Source organism: Xyrauchen texanus, chromosome 23 (genome assembly GCF_025860055.1).
Source record: "Xyrauchen texanus isolate HMW12.3.18 chromosome 23, RBS_HiC_50CHRs, whole genome shotgun sequence".
Classification (NCBI taxonomy): Eukaryota; Metazoa; Chordata; class Actinopteri; order Cypriniformes; family Catostomidae; genus Xyrauchen; species Xyrauchen texanus.
The window spans coordinates 39,409,367-39,433,331 of record NC_068298.1 but is presented as its reverse complement, the minus strand read 5'-3'; the positions used below and the strand labels follow the sequence as shown (position 1 = coordinate 39,433,331).

The following is a 23,965-nucleotide window of genomic DNA, read 5'->3' as shown; positions in this document are numbered from 1 at the left end:
AAGTATTTATTAGTGCACTCTCTAGACAAGTAAAGCACCAACACACATACAAATGCATCACACATACACAATCATATATAAAAGAAACCTAACTGTGGTGAGAGCTGTACATGACATGACACGACACAGAATTATGTCTTATCAGCGCTGTGGAAGATAGATGGATAGAATCATTTATCTGCCAAATGAGAGAGAACAAGACAGGGTGTTAGATAGGTGTGTGTGTGTGTGTGTGACATTGAAGTAGATTTTCTGTCAGCGATGGATGGAATGGAGATGTGGAGAGTGTCGGTTCTCGTGTCACATCTTTGGGTGATGTGTTTACGAGTCCATCAGATCAGATCTCAGTGCTGACATGTTCTGTACAACCGGAGATCTCTGACTAGAGGTCTACACTTGCATTAAGTTGAAGTCCGAGCCCGCACCCGTACCCGAGACTGTGTGACCCGAACCAGCCGGAACTGTCAATTTTAATCCTACACAACATTTGTTACAGTATAGAGTAACATTAATCATATACAGTTTGAACAAAGCACGGCAGCCCCCAGCACACCAGAACAGAAGAGAAAAAAACATTAGCTTACAGTTTATCAAGCACTGAAACTTTGCACATAAATGAACACAAGGTTATACTTGTCTTTAACACTGATTATAAAACTTAAGCCTAGCTTAAACCTTTTTCTGTGACAGGAAACACTGGTGCTGCTACTCCTTCGATGCCTTCTCCACTGAGCTCCGCAAGGTGTTCAATCGTGCCAACATAAGTGCGTTGCCCTTGTTGACTCTGGAGCAGATGGAAGCTTCATGGACAGAGGACTGGTCGCTCAGCTGGGCATACCATACAACTGGACGAGACCATATTTGCCAGTACTCTAAGTGGCACACTGTTGGACCAAGTCACCCAAGCAGCAGTTCTGCTTACATTGATGACTTCCGGTAATCATATTGAAGAGATCCAGGTCTACCTCATCTGTTCTGCGGCTGCTCCTCTGGTGTAGAAAACATAATCCACACATTAACTGGGTAGATAATTCTGTTGTAGCTTGGAGCCCATTTTGTTTGCCTCACTGTCTTGGTTCTGCACCTTTTCTCTCTTTTTGTCTTCTGTGTAACAGGATGAACTGGCATATCTCACTGGTGTACCGGAGACATACAGTGACTTGAGGGCTGTGTTCAGTTGGTCTCATGTGACGTCTCATCCTCATCAATGTCCATATGACTGTGCAATTGATTTGGTTCCTGGCTCTTTTCCACAACAAGGTCGGCTCTATTCACTCTCTGCTCCATGGAAAGGTACATCAATGATTCTTTGGGAGCTTGGGTCATCCACCCTTCCTCTTCACTGGCAGGGGAGGGGTTGTTCTTCCCTTGCATAGACTATTGGGAGCTCAATGCCATCACGGTAAAGAACCGTTACCTTTGCATCTGATGCCCTCGGCCTTCGAGCTCTTGCAGGGGGTGACTGTCTTTACGAAGTTGGACCTCAGCAACACTTATCACCTCTTCAGGATTAGGGAGGCAGATGAGTGGAAGACAGCTTTTAACACTGCTAGGGGGCATTTGAATAATTGGTCTGCCCTTCAGCTCTGCCAACTCCCCAGCTGTTTTCCAGGCACTCGTCAATGACATGCTCAGTGACATGGTCGATCAGGTCGGGTTTGACTATCTCGACAACATTGTAATCTTTTCCCGGAATATTCATGACCATGTCTAGCATGTCAGGGCAGTGCTCCAATGGCTCCTAGAGAATCAGCACTTTGTTAAGCCAGAGAAGCGTGCCTTTTTACGCACAGTCAGTTCTGTTCCTGGGGTTCATCCTTTGGGTCAATGGCATTTAGATAGAACCAGCCAGAGATAAGGGTGTTAAGGATTAGCAAACTCAAGACCCTAGAAAAGACATTCAGAGATATCTGAAGTTCGCCAATATCTACCGGCATTTCATTTGAAAATTTAGTCGACTCACCACTCTAAATGATCTCCACCAAAATCAAGTTCCATTGGTCTTCGCAGGCTCAGGCGGCATTCGAGAACCTTAAGGGCTGCTTTGTTTTGGCCCCTATTCTGGTAACTCCTGACACAACATGTCAGTTTGTGGTGGAGGTCGATGCGTCAGAAGTGGGGGTGGGGACAGTCCTTTCGAAGAAATCCCCCTTGAACGGAAGGCTGCAACTCTGTGCTTTTTTTTCGCACCATCTTTCTCCTACAGAATAGAACTATGATGTTAAGAATAGGGAATTTTTGGCTGTCAGGCTGGCGCTGGGCAAATAGCCTCAATGGTTAAATGGTTTGTGGATACGTTTCGTGGTTTGAACCAACTACAGGAACCTAAATACATCTGCTCTGGCAAGTGTCTAAATTCGAGACAGGCTCGTTAGGCACTATTCTTTGTGTGATGCAAATTTTGCGACACCTGCTTTCTGGCACTCTCTCGTGTTAGAAATTTGAGAACATACATTGTGCAAGACAGCTCCCGGTTTTGTTCATCGGTTGATAGTTCTTTGGGTAAATATAAAATTCAACACAAAATACTAATAAATTGCATAAAATATGTTTTCAGGAGAGTTGTATTTTATAATTGAGCGTTTGTTATAGGCTATAGAATGCATATGGATTTCATGTGTGGAGTCTGACCACATTTACATGCAAGGACTGTGTATGTCAATTTAATATAACTCTTATCTTATTTAATGATTTATAGCTCAGAGTGTTTTCCAGTTTAGTGAACAAGTGTAAAACGTGTTATATGTAAAAACGTTTGGCGAGATTTAGTTGTTTTAGGCTGTTGTGCATATCCTTAAAGTCTGGTTAAGGATAAGTCAAATACTGTGAGTGTTTAAGCATATTTAAACATGTGTTGAATGCATGGAATGCTTTGAGTGATTTAAGCATGTGTTGAATACGTGGAATGCTTTGAGTGATTTAAGCATGCGTTGAATGCACAGAATGCTGTGAATGATATAAGTATGTATTAAGGTGATGTATGCTGAAGCATATGGGTAGGCTAATGCCCTGTTTGTATTTTCTTTTCACATTAGTCTCTACCATATTTATTTTAACCATATTTCATATTTCATTTTTGTTTGTCATTTCCATTTTCTTTCTTAATTTTATTTTCATCGACCACTGTTTTTTCTCTTTTTTCAAAAATGTAAAAATGCAGAAATTTTACTGTGAGGGTTAGGTTTAGGGGATAGAATATATAGTTTGTACGGTATAAAAATCATTATGTCTATGGAAAGTCCCCATAAAACATGGAAACACAACAATAGTTATTTGTATCTCAATTGTTACATAGATAATCATGTTTAAATGGTGTACATGTTAGTATTTAGAATAAAAGAATAACTGTGAACCATATTGTCAGTCTTTGAACTTAAAAACATTTGAAAATAAATTTCTTAAACATACTTATAATTACAAATCATTAATCATAATGAGGCGTTACTTTAAACAGTTTGTAAATTCACAAGTTTTAAACATGTTAGTTTGATATTGTTTGATGTATGTGTGTTTGTTTTAACATTCATTTTGTACTTAACACAATTAAACATGTTTAATCTTACTTTGTATTTCTTCATGCTTTGTGATACAGATTGTTGTGTTTAGTACTCACATGAAGTGTATATGCTTTAAAAACATTGTAAACAAAGACTTTAAAAATAATAGTTTGTTAAATGACAGGTGTAAATGCATTTGTTTTAACATTTATTTATACTTGATATAATTCGACTTAAATTAAACATTTACATTTAATAAAAAATGTGTTTAAATTTGGGCAACTAGTCACAAGTATCCCTTGCTGGAGAGTTGTTGAGTTGTGGGGTGGAGAAACATTGTCTTGAGACAAAAAACATTGTAGTAGGTGGGCAAAGTTACGTGTTGGTCTCTATGGCTATGCACACACACATTTTGGGGTGAAACATTTTATCTTTAATTGAACGTAGCGATTGTACGTCATACACCACTTATGAAAACACAAATCTTTAAAACACCAATCGCTTTTTTATTTTACTGTGTTTGTTAAACATTTGATCCAAAATTGAGAAAAGTTCACTTAATACATTCATGTCAGAGCAGTAGAAAAAAGAAAATATTGGTCATTACAGACATGTCCAAGGCTACCACCATATTTTCTATATATTCAGAGTCTGTATTATAACCCAAATCGGTGTCACTGTCTACTAAGGACGCATCATCATCATCATCAGAATATTTTGCAGTAATCCTTGAAGTGCCTATATTGTAGATATAAATATCTGACTTTCTGTTTTGCAGATCTGCCAGTGCCCGAAAACGTCAATCATCATTCACACTGGTCCAATCTATAATCTACATCGAGCTGTACCAGATTCCCCTCGCAGATGTCCAGACGTTCATATAGAAAAATGCCAATCTGCTGCTGGGAGAAACCAAACAGGGGCCTTGGATGATGTTCCATCGTCAGCTGTAGTGTAGATCTTGATGGTACGTGTTGTTTTATTATACTCAAACCCAACAACGCTCTCAAAGGCTATGGGAAACTCACGCTTCATGTCCGACATTAACTCTTGCACTGAAGTGAAAGAATGGATCGAGTGTGCCAAAGTCAACCTTTCAGGTAATTCAACTTGCCCTCTCAATGGAGAAACAGCCATGGTCATCAGCGTTCAGAATATTTTCTGAATGTGGAGACTTATTGAGACTCAGGAAAAACACAGTTCCTGTAACCACAAACTTTTATCACTTTAAACATCTGTCAAACCAAAGGTCAAAACATGGGCAGTTAAAAGACACTTCCTGTAACCACTAAACACACTTCCTGTAACTACAAAACACACTTCCTGTAATCACAAAACAGACTTCCTGTCAATCAAGGGTCAAGCTATGGTTATCAGAAATAAAAACCTGTCAAAACATTAGGTTTATCGTTATCTCTCAAACATACTTCCTGTCAGACATTTCCAGTCATTCAACCATCAAACACTGTCACACTTCCAGCTTGACAAGTCTTGACATGGTTATCAAACATAAACATCTGTCAATGACTTCATTAATAATTTGGACAAAACCCCGACTATATGACTACTAATATAATTTTAGAAATACTATGTGTAATTCAAGTAATGTTAAGTATGTTAGCATTAAAGTAGTCCTCTTAGTCAAAAGTCAGTAACTGTAACTTAATTCATCTCACCGCATTTCTTCAACGATGCTTATAAAAATGTAATGCATGAGTCAGGGTTTCAAACAGCTGTCGATTTGAATGGAGCTACGCAAACACACCCTGTGAAAATGCAACTGCAGCAGCGTGTGTTTGTGATTTGTGAGTGTGTTCCCGCTTCCAAGATGCTGTTCTGTTCTCTTCCAGTTTTCATGTCTGAGCAAATAATAAACAAGAAACAGGATGAGTTTTGCTTCTCATGACGTGTGCCCCAACCCGAAAGCACGATCACAATTTGTATGCAAATGATGCGTCATTTTTCTTCTGATATGTAATACTTATCTCTGCATTTGCAATCTGTTTTAAAAATGTAGGTAAGGAACGAGAAATGATGTGATGATATCACAAGAATGATAAAGAGAAGCTGTGAAACAGCATTGCGTACATTGATGTTTGTGTATGTGTGTGTGTACATGTTAATGAGGTGAGGACTGTTTTCTAAAATGTTCTTACTTATGAGGTTTTTCATAATGCCTGATTTGATGAGTTGTGAAGCTAGGATCCTGGATGCACAGACATGATAACTCCATAATTACTATAAATATTTATGTTTTGATTGTCTGACAACCATTTAAAATAAGGCCTTTTATATGAGTAGTTTACCCAAAACTGAACAGGTTATCCTCATTTACTTAACCTCATGTAGTTTCAACCATTGATGTATATACTTATTTCACAGCTCTCTGGAATACTCGATTCTGATTGCTCAATGGTGCCATCTATCAAATGTGATATCTCTCAGTAACAACCGCACATCCACGTATCAGGCCATTCATCCGGGTATTGAGAGCCATCGCTCCTGCTTCTTGTATCACTGTGCGATCCCAACAAGTAAGCTAATGAAATTATTTCTACTCAAATCAATGTTTAATGTGCATTTATTTATTTATTTGGCAAGTAGTCTTGTAATAAGATGCATAATAAGCAGTCAGTTCATTAGTTACAAAATAAAACTCAACAGCAGAACAGATTTTCAAACATAATTACATACTTTTAACGGAAATCAATATAAAATATCCATGTTTTTACTTGTTTTTACAGTAAGTAGCTATGTAATAAGCAAGATATATACAGTTGTTATTGCAAAATAAACCCTTTCAGGCTGAAACGAGATTCCTCCGATTCATGTCGATCCTGATAACTAGGATGCAAATGGTCTTTACGATCAATTTAAGCTCGCAATGCTTTTGGGAAACGCAGCCCTGGCTAATTTGCAAAATGGTCTGAAAGATCTGGACGCAACAGTTCTCGAGTCAACAGCACACTGAACTGAACACGCTGAACTTCTGAAATAACTGAAATTACTTCCCATCACTATTAAGTAGATTAAGTTTTATACTGCCAAACTCGAAAATGGACAAAGAAGCACCATCAAAATAGTCTACACAACTTGTGCACTATATTCTTAGCCTTCTGAATCCATATTACAGCTTGAAACCCCTCAAACGTTTTGGTATTGAAAACAGACTATCTAAAATTCTGCTTAAAGGTGCGTACACACTGCCAGCGACATCGCGCGCGACAGCGACTCCATACCATTCATTTTCAATGAGAGCACAGTGACTTCCGGCGACACGAGCTGTCGCACCCGTTGGCGACTAGATGTGGGCGTGTCCAGCGACGTGACAAAGTTGAGACAAGTTCAACTTTATTCAAATGAAGAGCGACTAACGGAAGCGACAGCCAATAGGAGAGAAGACGGGAGAGCTCACGTGATCCTTCTCTCTCTCTCTCAGCTCCTGCTGTAACGGAAAGATGGATGAAAGGCTAATTCTTGCTGTTAGAAAATGTTCTAGTGCTCTATGATATGTCTCTTCCCACGTACAAGGACATTTTTAAGAAAAATACTGCGTGGAAAGGTGTATCTGAGATTGCAGGGATTTTATGGACCCAGACAGACCGGCGTTTGCATTTTCGCCACAGATAAACAGCCGCTATGACAAACAGCACGCCTTGTTTCTCATTCATCTTTGATATAAAGCACTTTATGTACTGATTCCATTTATATTTAGTCTTTTCCCTCCAAAATGTTTGTTTTTAGTGGCAAGAAAAGAGATTCGCTGTCAACAGCAATGGAATGACATCCGTGAATGTCATTAATAAACGTTACTAGGTAACCAGTAGTGGGAACGCCCACTAGCGACTTCACCGCCAGCCACTGGAGACCTGCAGAGACAAGGTCGCTGGCAGTGTGTATGCACCTTAAGATGTCAATTTGTGTTTCACTGAAGAAAACGGGTTTGGTACAACATGATGGTGATTGACTAAAGACAGAATTTTCAAGTGGGTGAACTATTGCTCTAAAACTGCTGAGCACATTTCCACAAAAAGCCTTCATCTCACAAAGTAACCAGTACATTCTGCCGTAGCTAAATCCTCATTTAAACTGGTATGCTAATTTGCTTCATTAGCAGATTGCACATTAAACCTAATTTCTATATGGCCATATAATTTATAACTAGACACAATGACGTGAACCGTTGACCTTTACATCTCAAATCCTTGCTAAAGATGTTACTCTTAGTTGAAATGTGTTTTCCCTTCTTTAATCTGATCTCCCAAGTGCTAAAAATAGATTGCAGGTTGCCTTGGCAATTAATCAGCTACTTGAGCTAATCAGCCTAGCCGAAACCACTGAAAAAGCTCAATTAATTGTGCCTGTGGAATTCTTATATACTCATTCTCATGTTGTTAAATCCAAATAAACTGCCACACATTCATTTGCTTTATTTTCATTATCATGCTTGATAGAGCAGCGACTAGCAGGGGAAACAGTAGCCTTTCCATTTCACTTAGCTTTCCATTAAATCAACAAATTAAAATGGCAGTGGGGTAGACATGGCGATCATCGGTCAAGCTGTTAGTTTAACTACAATGACTGGTTAAATGGGACATTTATGTGTTTTTTTAAACAAGTAATAGAAAAACATTGCAGTGCAAATTTTCTCAATCTAAATTACAATGAAATTTGATGAAAAATCAAGCCAATCTTGAACTCCCCCCACAAAAAAAAACTATTTTAAAACAATCATTTATTTTAGGCATGGTACATTCGCCAGAAAAGGCACAGCACAGCAGGTAGCGGCAAGCTAGAAAGACATTCAAGCAGCACTTAAACTCAGACGGTGGATCTGTAAGCTGCTGACATTTTAAGCGTCAAGCATCTATCATATTGGTGGAAATGACTCTCCCATTTGCAGGCACCAGCTGACGCACACAGACAACAATCTGTTTAGCTCGCCTCTCGCTGGGTCCGTGCAGGGTATTCGCTGGGCCGCCGCTGTGCTTGTTCCATGGAGTAGTGCGGAAGTGTTTGTGTTTATTTTTGAGTGTCACTTTCTCATAGAACTGCATGAAAGAGTTTGAAAATAGTCAAATCTGAAAACAAGTATATTCAGTTAGGCTACATCCAGTACAGTTTAAGTTGGCTTGTGTGGTTGTGAAATGTTAATGAAAAGTTTTTTTGTTATATTCACTCTAAGGCACAGTTCTCACTAAAATGTATAATAACTACAAAATAGATCTAGTTTTGACGAAGTCCCTTACAGGGCAAGCCAGTCTACTCGCCAGCCATCTTTGGAGTGCACCCGGACAGGCTGGGCAGCTCTTTTCTATGTAAAAAGGTTGGTCAAACAAATTAAAAGAGTGAATGGGCACTAAAGAGTACTTGAGTAAATTTGGTTCTTTTTGTAGACTATAAAAAAATAAAAAATAAAATTGCATGACATGTTCTTGGAAAATGTCTCTGCACAACAGATAAGTAAATCTGCACTGGCTCGCTTATAATTCTGAATGATGATGTGTTTATGTTGACTTATCTTAACAGATTGAACAATGTAATGGGAATTAGCTGTCGACCTCAAAGTAGCTGGAGCTTCAGGTCAAACCTACCGATGACATGAACCAATGACAGAATGGTGTTTAACAGCTGGTAAGACGTTTTCCTGAAAGTTCGGCCAGCCGAGCTTTTATGAACAAACTAAAAACACCTTTGTTTTGGACAGATTTTGTTCTAAATGACTCAACTGTTCATTCTTCGATTTCATAGGAAGTGTACAGGGGCCTTTAGTTTGAAGTTCTTGGTTCTTGTTTTGTCTGTTTTCCTGTTTCCCTTCCTGATTTTTCTCCAGCAATGTCTTGATCCTTCATTAGTTCCTATGTATTTAAAGCCCTTATGTTCTCCCTGTCTTTGTAAAGCAGTGTTTATTGTACTGATTTCTTTTAGTAATTTCCATTTTTGGTTTCATATACCTTATTTTGTATTTGTATGTTTTTTATTTATTAAATTCTGCACCTGGGTCCTAGACTCCATTTTACTGAGAACCCTGCTCTCTTTGCTCTGGTGGTCCTGGAGGTCTCAGTGATGGAAACCCCAATGCTCCCTGCTCCGGTAGTCCTGGAAGTCATCACAATGGAGGTCATCTGCTCCCTGCTCCGGTGGTCCTGGAAGTCACAGCAATGGAGGCCCTCTACTCCCTGCTCAGGAGGTCACAGAAATCCTCATGACGGAGGCCCCGGCTGCCTGCAGAGCTGGAGGTCTCTGTGACGGAGGTCAGCTTGTTACCTGCACCGGTGAGCCTGGAGGTCCCAGCAGCAGATATCTCTTGATTCCCTGCACCGGTGGTCTCAAAGTTCCCCATGACAGACACCCCTAAACTCCCTGCTACTGAGTTCCCCAGTGCCTTGACCTCACCTGAGTCCCCTGTCTTGAACTTGTCTTAGTCTCCTGCCTTGCCATTGTCCTCACCCGGGTCTCCTGGCTTGCTATTGTCCTCGCCAGATTCCCCTGTTGCCTTGCCCTCTCTGCCTTGGTTTAAAAATCTTTTGAATCCCTCATGTTCTCCTGGTCGGCCACCAGATTCACTCTGGTCTCTAGAACCCCCGCCGGATTCGACCTGGTTTCTTGGTCACCGTCGGATCTTCCCTGGTCTCCTGGTTGCCCACCAGATCTTCCATGATCTCCTGGTCACCCGCTGGATACGCCCTGGTCTCCTGGTCGGTCGCCGGATATACCCTTGTCTCCTGGTCGCCTGCTGGATCCACCCTGGTCTCCTGGTCGCTCGCTGGATATACCCTGGTCTCCTGTTTGCTCCCCGTATATGCCTTGGTCTCCTGGTTCCCTCCAGATTGGCCCTGATCTCCTGGTTCTTGTTTTGTCTCTTTTCCTGTTTACCTTTGTGATTGTTCTCCAGCTGTCTTATGTCTTCATTAATTCCTGTGTATTTATAGCCTGTTTATTTGTAGAATTATATTTTAATGATATATTAAATTCGGGCACCTGGGATGAACACTTTTTTATGACAACAGACATACTGAATCAAGTTATGACTGTTTTTGTTGATAGTTCTGTACTTACACATACTTTGTCACTGTTAACCAAAGATATCCATTATAATAATGTTAATCAAACATTAATATATTGTACTGTAAAATGCTTAAAAGATTAAAACTATTATCCACCACTGGAAGCTGCTGGGCAAGATTACCCGGAAGTGCGGTTGCCTGCGGTGTAACGTCATGGTAATTTCATATAATGCATGACTGTTTCCATTTTTATTTGTGTTGTTATAACTGCATATCAGTGATTTATAATCAATGGCGTATTAGTCATGAATGAACCCCCGATGTGACATCTTTTCTCAGCAAGTTTGAATATACAGTACACAACCACAAATGAGATGTGATAGCTGCTGTGGACAAAATGTTCAGTAAATATCTTAACCTTTTGTGACCCCGCGTCCACATGTGTGGACGTTGTATTTTGGCTTTGCTATATGCAACGCATAATTTAATGAATTAAATCTGGCTGAATACTGTTCGCAAGACTCTACACTGTTATTTAAGTGTTAAACTTCTGGTGGTACTGCTTTACGTGACACAACAGCATGTCGTTTATATGAAGGAAATGCTGCTACTGGCACAGCACCAACAAACATGCCTCTGGTAAGAAACATCTTTAAACTTTTTGATTGAAACCGTTTTGGTTGTAAAGAGTAGCGTCTCTAGTTTCATTTGATATGAAGCTTAAAAATGAAGTTCAGCATCGTAATCGAAATCGTGTTTCAGCATGCTGTTAAACATGATGTCCACATATGTTGAAATTAGGACAGTGTTCCCTCAAAAGTTGAAAAAAACAAACATGTTAGTTATTTTTAATATTTACACATCTGTGGGTCAATTCACTTAATTTGAATATTAATTTTGTTGTATTTTATATTGTTATCACTGTACAATACGGTTCTAATCATTAACATTTGTAAATGCATTCCTACAGTATATATTAACTGTGCATTTTCACACTGAGAATTAACATATTTATGCAAAAGCTAAAAAAAAAATGTTTTCAGAGGCTTTATATGGACTTAGAATGAAAATAAGTGCATTTTAAACTGTTCTGAGACCAGTGCAGACAGACAGCACACTGGAGGTTAAGTCATTCATTAAACTGAAACACTTTTAATTAGATGGCCTCAACTACTATGCACTGACATGTGTTTACTGTGTAATTACATGTTTTTGTGCAAAATTCCCACATTGGCTGCTACTGATGTTGAGGTACAGATAGGTTTAGGAATAAGGGTAGGGTTAGGGGTTATAGTTAGGTTTTGGGGTAAGGGTTGGGTTAGGGGTAAAGTTAACAGTGTAACCACAAATGTAATTAAATGCAAGTAATTTAAATGTAATTACAATGCAACAACTTGTATGTACATAATAAGTACATTGTATCAAATGGTTAAGTACATAGTAGTTAAGAAAACCTAATATAAAGTGAGTGAATTTCTATAGCTTGGTATTACTTACAATTTCACAACTTAGTCCTGCTGTCCACATATGTGAACATACATTTTTATTAAAAACAACTGGCTCTAGAATTATTCTTTCTTGCTTGTTTATTAGGTCCTACTAGTTAAAAATCAAAAAAGAAATGGAAAATGCACACAGCAGTCTCACGGGGGTCTCAGGAGGTTACATTTCAGACTGCTCCTCAAACAAAGCTATTGTTTGGTTTTATAAAACTTGTAATATTGTGCACGGGTCATGCGGACTACTCAATGATGCTTTTAATCACCATCCATTTTTATTGTATGGAAAACAAATTGACATTCTTCAAAATTTCTAAAAAAAATAAAGTCTGAGAAGTTTGGAATAAGGGTGAATAAATGATGCTGGAAATGTTCATTTTTGTGTGATCTAATCCTTTAATGATCATTTTATGAAATGTATGCAAGTCGTTGTATAAATGAATTTGAATTTGTGGGTTGGCTCATTTAGAATATGAAATCTCATCTTTGATAACTTCGACCTCATGGTGACATTTTCAGAAATGTCACAAGTGTACAGCAGTGAGAATCTACTATACTCCCTGTGAATATACTAAAGCACACTGCAATAACAGCACTGGCTTCTGTTCGTCTCAAGGGTGAAGAAAATCTCCACAAATGCAGTTACATAATTGCTTTTTGTGACCTTTTAACATTGTGAAATTCATGACATGTTCCTTGGAAGGAAGGAAGGACCCAGATTCAGCTTTAGTCATTAAATTCTCAGTGGAAGACTGGAATAGTTCATCCAAAAATTGTAATTCTGTTATTATTTACTCCTTTTTTATTCCAAACCTGTATGACATTGTTTTTCTGTGAAAAACAAATAAATGACAGAATTTAAATTTTGGGTAAACTGCTCTTTTAAATTTATGGTAAGAGAGTTGTGCGCTAAATTAAAGTCAATCTATCAGTCCTTTCCAGTCTGAGTGTACTGCTACATGGATCCTGGTGTTGATGGACCAGAGCCGTCATTCACTTTGTCATCAGGCCCTTCCGCTGTTGACTGATGAAGACAGATAATGACCTCTCTTCCTCCTCGCCCATTTTTAGAACTCATTTAAGTGATATTCTTTAATCAGTCACAACGAACCGTCCTGCTCTGCCCTGGAAAATGGCAGCCCATCAGAACTGAGACCTCATCTGGAATCTCCTGCCCTCAATTTCAAATGTGACGCAGGGTCACATATGACAATACCAAGAGGCCTTGTTTCTCAGGTTGGTTTGGCAACAAATTCAACGGGTTGTAGATTAAAATCAATGGTTTATTGGGTAAAAACATAAGGATTAGATTTCTATGCACCGAGGATTCCACAACAGGCAACATTTAACACTAAAATGAAGTCACTGTGTTGTTTATACTATTTATTCTCTTTGCTTGAAAATATTTTATTTAATTGGAAATTTTATTAGATATAGTGGCATTAATAAGTTTTTAATTTATTCATTTGATGTCACAAAATCAAATGGGGGAAATACATTCAGTTCTTAAAAAAACATATCCGGGTCACATTTCACTTGTAAATATTTTACAGAAATAGGACCACTTTTTAAACTTTTCCATTTACATTATTATACTTACATTCATAGGTGAATTACGGACCGAACCAATGAGGTACATTGCCCAGGGGCACTTGACTACTAGGGGCCAGGAAGGGCCCTGGGATGTAAGGTCTCGCATCCAATCAACTTTGAAAACAAATGATTGTATATGCTTAAATATGTAGGCCCCACAGCTTATACATGGGCACCTCAACAAGGCCCTGTGTCTTTGAGGGCCCCCAGTCCTCTTAAAGGACCCTTTTGCCATCCTGTTTCTGATAAAAAAAAAAAAAACATTGAGAGATTACTTAATCTTATAATGACACCTGGTGAAAGTTTTCATGCTCTTCTGGAAGTAGAAGACTTTGTAAAATATTTTCAATATTCATATTTTGATGTACTCATCTTTTTTACGTGAAATCTTTGCTGATTTTGATAATGTAAAGTTAACAATAAATATTATATTGTAAATGAAACCAAATTACTATTATTTCATATAAATAAGCCTACATTACAAAAATAACTTGGCTTAGGTGGTTGGGAAAAATATTTACATTTTACTTGGTTTAAAAGAACTGATTAAACTATATGTAAAGTTTGTTGAGACAGACTATAATGTTGGTTTGACAAAACCGACTACTTTGAAAGTTTAAAATAGTTTGAAAAAACCTATAAAAGTTTTTACAGGTTTAACAGAAAGAAAGAAAGAAAGAAAGAAAGAAAAGAAAGAAAGAAAGAAAGAAAGAAAGAAGAGGGCATCTTAAAGTAGATTAAAGGTGCTGTAAGCCAGTGGTTTTCAACCTTTTTTACTTCAAGGCACCCATTGTCTGGGAAAATATCTGAAGACCCCCCCAATGTAGACTAATAGATATTTATATTACAAGGTTTATCTATTATAAGATATTTCCTTAAATCTTGTGATTCCAGACATGTCTAGAACTGTTTATTCTAAATTATAAAAATTATACAAAGATTATAATAATCTACCATATTTTAAAATATTTGTCATTTAAAATAATGGAAAGAATTTGGTACTTTTTTTTCACCAAAGTGGCATTCAACTGATCACAATGTATAGTCAGAACATTAATAACGTGAACAATTACTATTACAATTTGAAAATAAGGTTCAGAACTTCTTAAACTACTTAAAAGATTTCTCATCAAAAAATCCTCCATGAGCAGCAATGACAGCTTTGCAGATTCTTGGCATTCCAGCTGTCAGTTTGTCCAGATACTCAGGTGACATTTCACCCCACACTTCCTGTAGCACTTACCATAGATGTGACTGTCTTGTCGGGCACTTCTCACGCACCTTACAGTCTAGCTGATCCCACAAAAGATCCATAACACTCTTTTCCAATTATCTGTTGTCCAATGTCTGTGTTTCTTGCCCACTCTAACCTTTTCTTTCAAAAGTGTATTTTCTTTGTAATTCTTCCCATAATGCCTGCACCCCTGAGTCTCCTCTTTACTGTTGTACATGAAACTGGTGTTGAGCGGGTAGAATTCAATGAAGCTGTCAGCTGGGGACATGTGAGGCGTCTATTTCTCAAACTAGAGACTCTGATGTACTTATCCTCTTGTTTAGTTGTACATCTGTCCTTCCACATCTCTTTCTGTCCTTGTTAGCGATAGTTGTACTTTGTCTTTAAAGACTGTAGTGTACATCTTTGTATGGAATCTTCAGTTTTTAGGCAATTTCAAGCATTGAAAGCCTTCACTCCTTAAAACAATGATTGACTGACGAGTTTCTAGAGAAAGCTGTTTCTTTTTTTGCCATTTTTGACCTAGCTTCTTTCCTCAGATTATTCTTGAGAAAAGTGAAAAGCCATATGCTTTGACAAGTGCTGTTTCTGCTATCCTATAAACAAAGATTCAAGCCTCAAAGATTCAAATTTCCACAAAGTAATCTTATTGTCTGCATTTTTATCAGGCGAGAGCAATATTCAGCAAGCCGCACTTCAGCTCCCTGCGTTATGAATAAATTATGCAAATGACTCTGTACTGCTCATAGCTTTACTGTTTGCAGATTTTATATATACTGCTATTATTGTATTTGTTGTAACTTGCAATTATTTGTCATTTTGTGATTATTCAGAGCACATCATATACTTAATATGTTGTCTGTGGTTGTCACCATTATTGTGATTTGTGTGACAAAAAATGAGCTCCACAAGAGGTAAAGAGTTATTGAGCACAAATAGAAATGTGCTGTAATGTGTAAGCAACTTTAAATGAAAATACATGTCATCTGCTTCACCTTACAGAGTTCATTGAATATATGCCCTGTAATGGGGTCCGTGGAGGCATGTTGGAGCCCAGGGTGGCTGCCTATTTTGCCTGTAGGAGGAGCTGATACATGTGTAGCAACAGACCCAAATTACCCAGCGGCCCACTGGGAAACTGTTGGAGCTCCCAATGACCAGTCTGCCCCTGCCTACTCTCTTAAAGATATTAATGAAATAAGTGTCCTGGGGATGGAACGCACCCCATCATTCTGATGAATTATACAAATAAATACACTCACCTAAAGAATTATTAGGAACACCATACTAATACTGTGTTTGACCCCCTTTGATTCAACAAGGTGCTGAAAGCATTCTTTAGAAATGTTGGCCCATATTGATAGGATAGCATCTTGCAGTTGATGGAGATTTGTGGGATGCACATCCAGGGCACAAAGCTCCCGTTCCACCACATCCCAAAGATGCTCTATTGGGTTGAGATCTGGTGACTGTTGGGGCCATTTTAGTACAGTAAACTCATTGTCATGTTCAAGAAACCAATTTGAAATGATTCGAGCTTTGTGACATGGTGCATTATCCTGCTGGAAGTAGCCATCAGAGGATGGGTATATGGTGGCCATAAAGGGATGGACATGGTCAGAAACAATGCTCAGGTAGGCCGTGGCATTTAAACGATGCCCAATTGGCACTAAGGGGCCTAAAGTGTGCCAAGAAAACATCCCCCACACCATTACACCACCACCACCAGCCTGCACAGTGGTAACAAGGCCAAATTCTGACTCTACCATCTGAATGTCTCAACAGAAATCGAGACTCATCAGACCAGGCAACATTTTTCCAGTCTTCAACTGTTCAATTTTGGTGAGCTCTTGCAAATTGTAGCCTCTTTTTCCTATTTGTAGTGGAGATGAGTGGTACCCGGTGGGGTCTTCTGCTGTTGTAGCCCATCAGCCTCAAGGTTGTGCCTGTTGTGGCTTCACAAATGCTTTGCTGCATACCTCGGTTGTAACAAGTGGTTATTTCAGGCAAAGTTGCTCTTCTATCAGCTTGAATCAGTCGGCCCATTCTCCTCTGACCTCTAGCATCAACAAGGCATTTTCGCCCACAGGACTGCCACATACTGGATGTTTTTCCCTTTTCACACCATTCTTTGTAAACCCTAGAAATGGTTGTGCATGAAAATCCCAGTAACTGAGCAGATTGTGAAATACTCAGACCGGCCCGTCTGGCACCAACAACCATGCCACGCTCAAAATTGCTTAAATCACCTTTCTTTCCCATTCTGACATTCAGTTTGGAGTTCAGGAGATTGTCTTGACCAGGACCACACCCCTAAATGCATTGAAGCAACTGCCATGTGATTGGTTGATTAGATAATTGCATTAATGAGAAATTGAACAGGTGTTCCTAATAATCCTTTAGGTGAGTGTATATATTAGGGCCATTCAGATGAATCAGGACATCATGTAACCAATTAAATGAAAATTTTTAATCGATTGACAGCCCTAATATATATAGCAGCGCAAGCCAGAACTGCCAAATTTCTCCAAATCCATCCATAGATACTGTAGGAGCCTACTGTATTTCTTAAATTCATCAATATTTAAAGTGTTTGATGAAGTTAAAATATTTCATAATTTTTGTTGACCCCTTTATATATATGCATTGTGTATGCATAGATTGTAGTATTTACATTGAGTTTACATTATGTATTACAAACGTTAAAATGGTACTGTCTCTTTAAGAAAAGTGGCTGTTCAGCAAATGTGTTTCGGTTGAGAGATTTCTTTACCACATCAGTGCTGTTTTAATTATTCTGACTGTAAATAACAACAGGCATTAAAAGAGACTTAAATCAATGAAAATCGATTGCGTAGGTCTCAACATTAAACGATAATTGTTCCGGTGGGACCCTAAAAGTAAATTGGCCCTGCTTACATTACTTTTAGGTTAGCTGGATTTTATTTAGATTACTGCTATATAATGATTCAATAAATAAATAAAATCCTACCATGTAGCATGAATACTTAATATTTTAAACAATATATTACTATTAATATTATAATTTGCATTACAGTAATGAGATTTTTAGGGAAAATGTTCTTTATTGTCGTGCACAATACAAAAAAAATAAAAAATTGATGCTTATAGTAAATATTATAGAGTATAGTCTTTGCTTTTAGTTTTGGGGTGATATAATCTTGTAGGTTTTGTGAAATTCACCCATAAAAGGGTCTTACAATGTACAAAATAAAAGTTCTTGTCCAGTATTTTTGTCTTGTTTTCCAGTAAACAATCTTAAAATATGATGAATTTACTTGAAATGCCAGAATATTTGTTTAAAAAAAAAAATGTTTATGCTTATCACAAGACTATAACCAATTACCAATGGGGTAAAAAAAAAAGATTCAAAGGGACCATTAGCAGATATCTAGCATGTCATTCTGCTTCTCGAGTAAATGTATCTTGTTTTAAGGATGTTTAGATATTTTTTTTTTACAGTGTGCGTTTTATACGCGGCGCTTTAGGCAGAGATTGTGCACTTCATTAACTGAAGTTAAAGCTAAATGATTGAATAAATAAACTTCCGTTTCATCTTAATCTTGTTGAGAGTAGTAGACTCAAACTGCTCTTGACCTAATGGAGACATTGGCATAGAAATCATTGGTCATTAACTTCTCGTCCTCGGTGTGCTGGTAATGGAATTGTCTCATGGATTTGACGTGGATCTCAGAGCGTCAGAGGAGATGAGAGTTAAGCTGAGATATACTGCAGAAAGAAGCACCTCCAGTCAAATCAATGAGGATGTGGAGTTAGCAGAAGTGTTGTATGCCGCGTTCATGGCGTCCTAAAGTTTTCAAGAGGACCCACTCTCTATTAATGCCAATGGTTTTAAGATTATATGTTCAACAAGTGCTTTGGCTGTCCACATACGTTTGGCCATACAGTGAAGGCTATATTGAAAGCTCAAGGAGAATCTGATATCTCGTTCTTCTATATGAACCCTTTAACAGTAGAAGTGCTTCTCTATACAGGCTTGTTCCCATTTGTACAACATTTGAAGGACTAGAGCAGTTCAGTTTGCTTGTTCTATGTGCCTAAATTCACACACACACACACACACACACACACACACACACACACACACACACACACACACACACACACACACACACACACACACACACACACACACACACATACACACACACACACACACACACACACACACACACACATTAGGAAACAACATATTCAACTCAAGGTATAGAAGTGTAACTGAGAATAGTGGAGAACGTATCAGGTCTTTGTGATTTGTTTGCAAAGATATCCATTTCATTGATTCCTCCTCATGTATTCAATTAAATCATAATGCAATTATTGTTAAATGTTGATTGACAGTTCAGTTGTAATGCCCAAAAATGAAACAAAAAACCCCTGTAAAATTTAAACATTCTTTTCGGAACATCCCACCAACTGAGAACATGAACATTCCCTACGGTACATATTTTGTCTTTCTGCAGAAATATTAGATATAGTTCCATTCTAGGTGTGGAAAGCTTGTTTCCATGCCAGGAAGTTGAAATATCAACTAATATCAAATATTTTTATTGCTCAAACAGTTAATGCATAACAGAGATGCAACCATCTTTCAGAACAATCAAAGCAACATGAAAAATGAAAGCAGAGCTTGAAACGATATTATACCACACGGAAAAATTGTTTTAATATGATGAATGCATGTCAAATACATATAAAAAAATGCAGATGATCATAAATTATTATATAAGTATATATATCTCAATAAATAATTAAATACATTTCGTCTGAAAAACAATATTAAGAAACATATTGTCACTTTGAACATTAGAAAAGTATATGTTTATATTATAATGAGCAAAATGAACGGTAATAAATAGTACTAAATAATAGTAACATCAATGTACACATTCCAGAATGATTTGATCATGTACTATATAGCTAAGAAGAGGCCACAGCATGCCTAAATTAACATACATATTTCCTTCAAAAATACTTTTGACTTTGAATCCAATGTTTGCTTGATAAAAGAAAAAAAAATGCTTATTTTGACTTTTGCGTGTGTGTATGTGTATAAAACTGTACAAACAGACAACATAAAACAGGCTCATGGTAAATCATACACAAGCGTACAATAACAATATCTATATGAACAAATATTCTTTACATTATATACAAAAAAATATGTTGTTCACTCTGTGACAGGCATTCAGAATTTGTGGAATTCAGAGTCAATGACATTTTTACAACATTACTGCATGATGTTTTACAAGGAACACGATACATTTTAAGAGAAAAAATATTTTGTTTCATTTTGGAGGGTAAACAATTGTTGTAAACATGCATTAGTTGAAGCACTTGTCGGTCTTTTGGTCCAAAAATCATTGTCAGCAGTAGGTTTCCAATACAAGGAAAGCACAGTGGCACAATGAGGAAATTACTGAACTTGAAATCAGCAAATATCATCGTTTTATTTGAAGTGTTTTTAATGTGTTCACTCATTTCCTCAGTTCCAGTTTGAAAGGTGAAGTGTGTAAATGTATGAATCTCTAGACTCAACCTACGGATGAAAGAAGCATTTTATCTTTGAAAAAAATTACACACTTTACCTTTGTAGGAGGCTCGTGAGGAAAGCTCTATTCAACCTGAGCTGTTACATTTAGTGGATTTATTGTATTATAATGGATTAAAGCAATGCATAGAAAATTGCAAACTGGTCTCAAAGAATCACATTACTATACCTCAGGGCTGGACTGGTAATCTGGCATACCAAGCATTTTCCCGGTGGGCCGACGCACTTTGGGGCTGATCGGGGATGGAATGGCCATCGGGAGAACCGAGCGGGCCGGTGGGATGGCCGCGAAATGGGCAGAATTGGCCGCGATAAGCTAAAATGAGCCACAGCGCTGTGATGAACAGACCACATAACGGTGCCGCGATATGCAGAAAAGCACAGCGAACCCAGGCCAATCACCCTTCCCCACGAACAACAACTTTGGGCCAGTTGCTATGTAAAATTGCAGGCCGATATCTCTTCCCAGTCCTGCTATACCTACATTTTTAATAATGGCTCATTGTACATGTAGCAGCAGTTTCCTGGTGAACACTAGAGGCGCTACAACAACAACTTTTAATCACTTTTACACTTATCACGAGTAAAGCGGCAAATTACCAGTTCATAAAACACTTACTTTTTACTCTGTTCCTCACACAATGCTATTTTATGACTTGTAAACACTTGTAGTATAGCACATGACTTGTGAGGCGATACAATGTTTGCATTACATAACTAACTACAAGCTTGTTAGAAGGTGATCAAATTGTGTGGTAGCTGAACTGATTTGTGATGTGAAGGACTGGGGTACGAGTCCTGAAGAACACGCAATTCAAAACGTGAGCTGAAAGTGTCATAGAAGCACAACACAATTACATGCTTTCTACAGAAATTTAGTTTTTTATCTCATGGTTACTTTTAAGACACTATTGGTTAGGTTTATGTGTAAGGTTTAGGGTAGGGAGGTCGGTTTTGTTGATTTAAAACTCAATAGAGAATTAACCTTATAAACATATTCTGTTTGGGAGAACAAACACGCTTTTAGCGCCACACAGTGGAAATTTCACCTCAGAACTGCCGCAAGACATGTAATGAACCACATAATGTTGTTTTGCAAAAATGTTGCCATGGCATGCAATTTTCATAAGATCAGGCTTAAAAGGTGAGATTAAGTATTTATAAGGTACGAATAGCTTTTAATTAAACACTCTTAATGTTGATTTGGCTTCTGCCCATTGAGCACCTCAACACTTTTTTGATTCGGTGTTGACAAATTTGACGACTGTCCAAACGGGGTGGGGGGCTAATGTTTTGCCTCTTTACGGGATGGGATGTTCAGGTTGTCTTAATTTTGGCCAAAATATTGGACGTCCCATCTATTACGAGACAGTTGGCAACCCTATCACAAAGCTGTATTCTTTGCTAACCCCTCCCCCCAACCACCTGGTCGTTGGAAATTGGTCATCTTTGGTCGTATATACGTATATTTGTTGAATATCTGTTTTTTTTTCGGAAATAAACTGGGCTGCGAATGCTGTTTCATTTTGACTTTAAAGTTCAGGATGTTTGAGCTTCCCCCATCACCCTATCATAGGCTGCTGCATTAAAGATAAAGGGATTTATATATATAAAAAAAAAACGGTCCAAAACCATTTTAACATTTTGTTATAATCCAAAATGCAGTTAAAGGAACATTTTAGGTTCAATACAAGTTAAGAAAATGACAGCACAAAAAAAACAAAAAAAACACACACATCAACAATGATTCATAAATGTGTGTAAACAGTTGTTTTCATGTCTTTTTTGTGTATGGGCCCAGAACAAAATATTCGACCATAACCACAAAAGAGCTTGGTCTTATAAAAATAACAGGCTACTCAAAAACAAGCACCATCACAAAAATAGTAACATTTACACCATTTTGATAAATAAATAAATCACTATAATTTGCTAGTCTAGATCACAGAGAGTGGTCCAAAGTCAGATTTCAGGAGAACTCTGACCACAAATTAACACGGTGCAGAACACGTCAAAACCAAACGTTGTGAACTTACACAACACGTCTTTTTCAGTATGTACATATGTACAAAGGCAAATGTCATTTCAAAAGCTCTGCTTAAAAAGCTGTAGAAAAGAGAGATGAGAGCGAGACAGAGAGAGATAGAGATAGAAAGGCATTTTGCAACAATCCATGGCACGTCTGTTTGGGAGCAGATGGGGAAAGAGCACTGGGGCATGATGTATTCAAAGTCCCTAGGTGGTTTTGGCCTAGTCTTTTGTCCTGCTTTTGTGAAACCCATGGCAACCCAGGAAGGTCTCTAATTCGAGGGCACCATGTCTTTGATCACGGGTTCTCTGTTCAAGTACGTCGCCCAGTACACCAGGTTGAAAGTCCCGAAGAGGACTGGGAACATGATGCGGGAGATGCGGTCAATTTTACTCACGCTGTTGAAGGTTTTCTTAGACTCGGCTGGTTTTCCGTCGACTTTGGCCTTCCCTGGCTCTGCCATGCTCCCCTTAGCGATGGTGGGTAGGACGGTGTCCTTAGTGATGTTGGGGGCGTAGTTCGCCACAGCAACAGCGTATGCGTTGTTTTTCTTGATGACTGAGGCCTTCTCCTTTTTCTGAGGGGAGAAGTGAGATTTTAAAACGTTAATCAAGATTTATCACACTAGAAACTGTCACAAATTAGTCTGTCAATGATTGGTTTTTACCCTCTTTATGACCATTAGGAATGAACAGGTTATTTTTTTTCTGCTGTACCTTTTAGACTTCTATTGAAACACCATCTTTACATGAGAAATCAGTAAGGGCACATTGCTGCACATACTTGCGAGCTGTTGGTTTGCTGTCGGGTTTAATATAGTTTTTAACTGCCCCATCCTTCAATAGAGCGCAACAGTTTCAGAAGTAAAAAATCAATTTATTTTCTCTGTAAACCAAGTGATTTTTCCCCATAACTTATCTACCTTAAAATACAGACCTTATATCAGCTGTGAGGTTATTAAGGGATATGCTTCTGCTGAAGCCTGCTTTTATTACAACATAATAATAAATAAGAAAAATCTTGTTTAATAGTGCAGTTCCCCGTCTGTCGCTCCCACAGGATTGTCATTCCCACGGGATTGAGGACGACAGGCTCGGTTCCGCCGGGTACACCCCCGCGAACCACCCGCCCCCCCCCCACGCTCGTTGACTTCCGTCTGGGCTAGAGGCAACAGTGGCTCACCTCACGGCCAGCCTGCCTATCCTCTTGAGCCCCCCGAGCACGCCGCTGCATCAGAGAGCGGTCCGGCGTCTGGCGCGGATGACTCGACTAGGCTGCCGCCTCCGGGCCAGTATGCCTAGTTTGAGGCTGAAGCCCAGATGTTCGACATACTTGCCCGGGCTGCTGCCAGCGTGGGGCTGGACTGGAACCCTCCATCCTCCCCACAGCCTTCGCCGCTTGATGATTGGTTCCTCGGGTCTGCGCACCGCTTACAGCCGGTTCCTTTCTTCCCGGAAGTGCACGATGAGATGACGAGTTCGTGGAGGACACCCTTCTCCACCCGTCACAAAGC

General features: G+C 38.6%; 1 protein-coding gene across 2 annotated transcripts in view; it reads right to left on the bottom strand.

Annotated features, from left to right (window-relative positions):
• Positions 1-19,527: 19,527 nt before the first annotated feature.
• LOC127617263 (gamma-aminobutyric acid receptor subunit alpha-2) overlaps positions 19,528-23,965 on the bottom strand; it is a 146,464-nt gene continuing 142,026 nt past the window's right edge. For both annotated transcript variants that reach the window (XM_052089207.1, XM_052089208.1), the window contains exon 10: positions 19,528-23,029. In XM_052089207.1, coding sequence (XP_051945167.1) covers positions 22,724-23,029 — 306 coding nt within the window. In that variant the 3' untranslated portion in view covers positions 19,528-22,723. The remainder of the gene's footprint in view (positions 23,030-23,965) is intronic.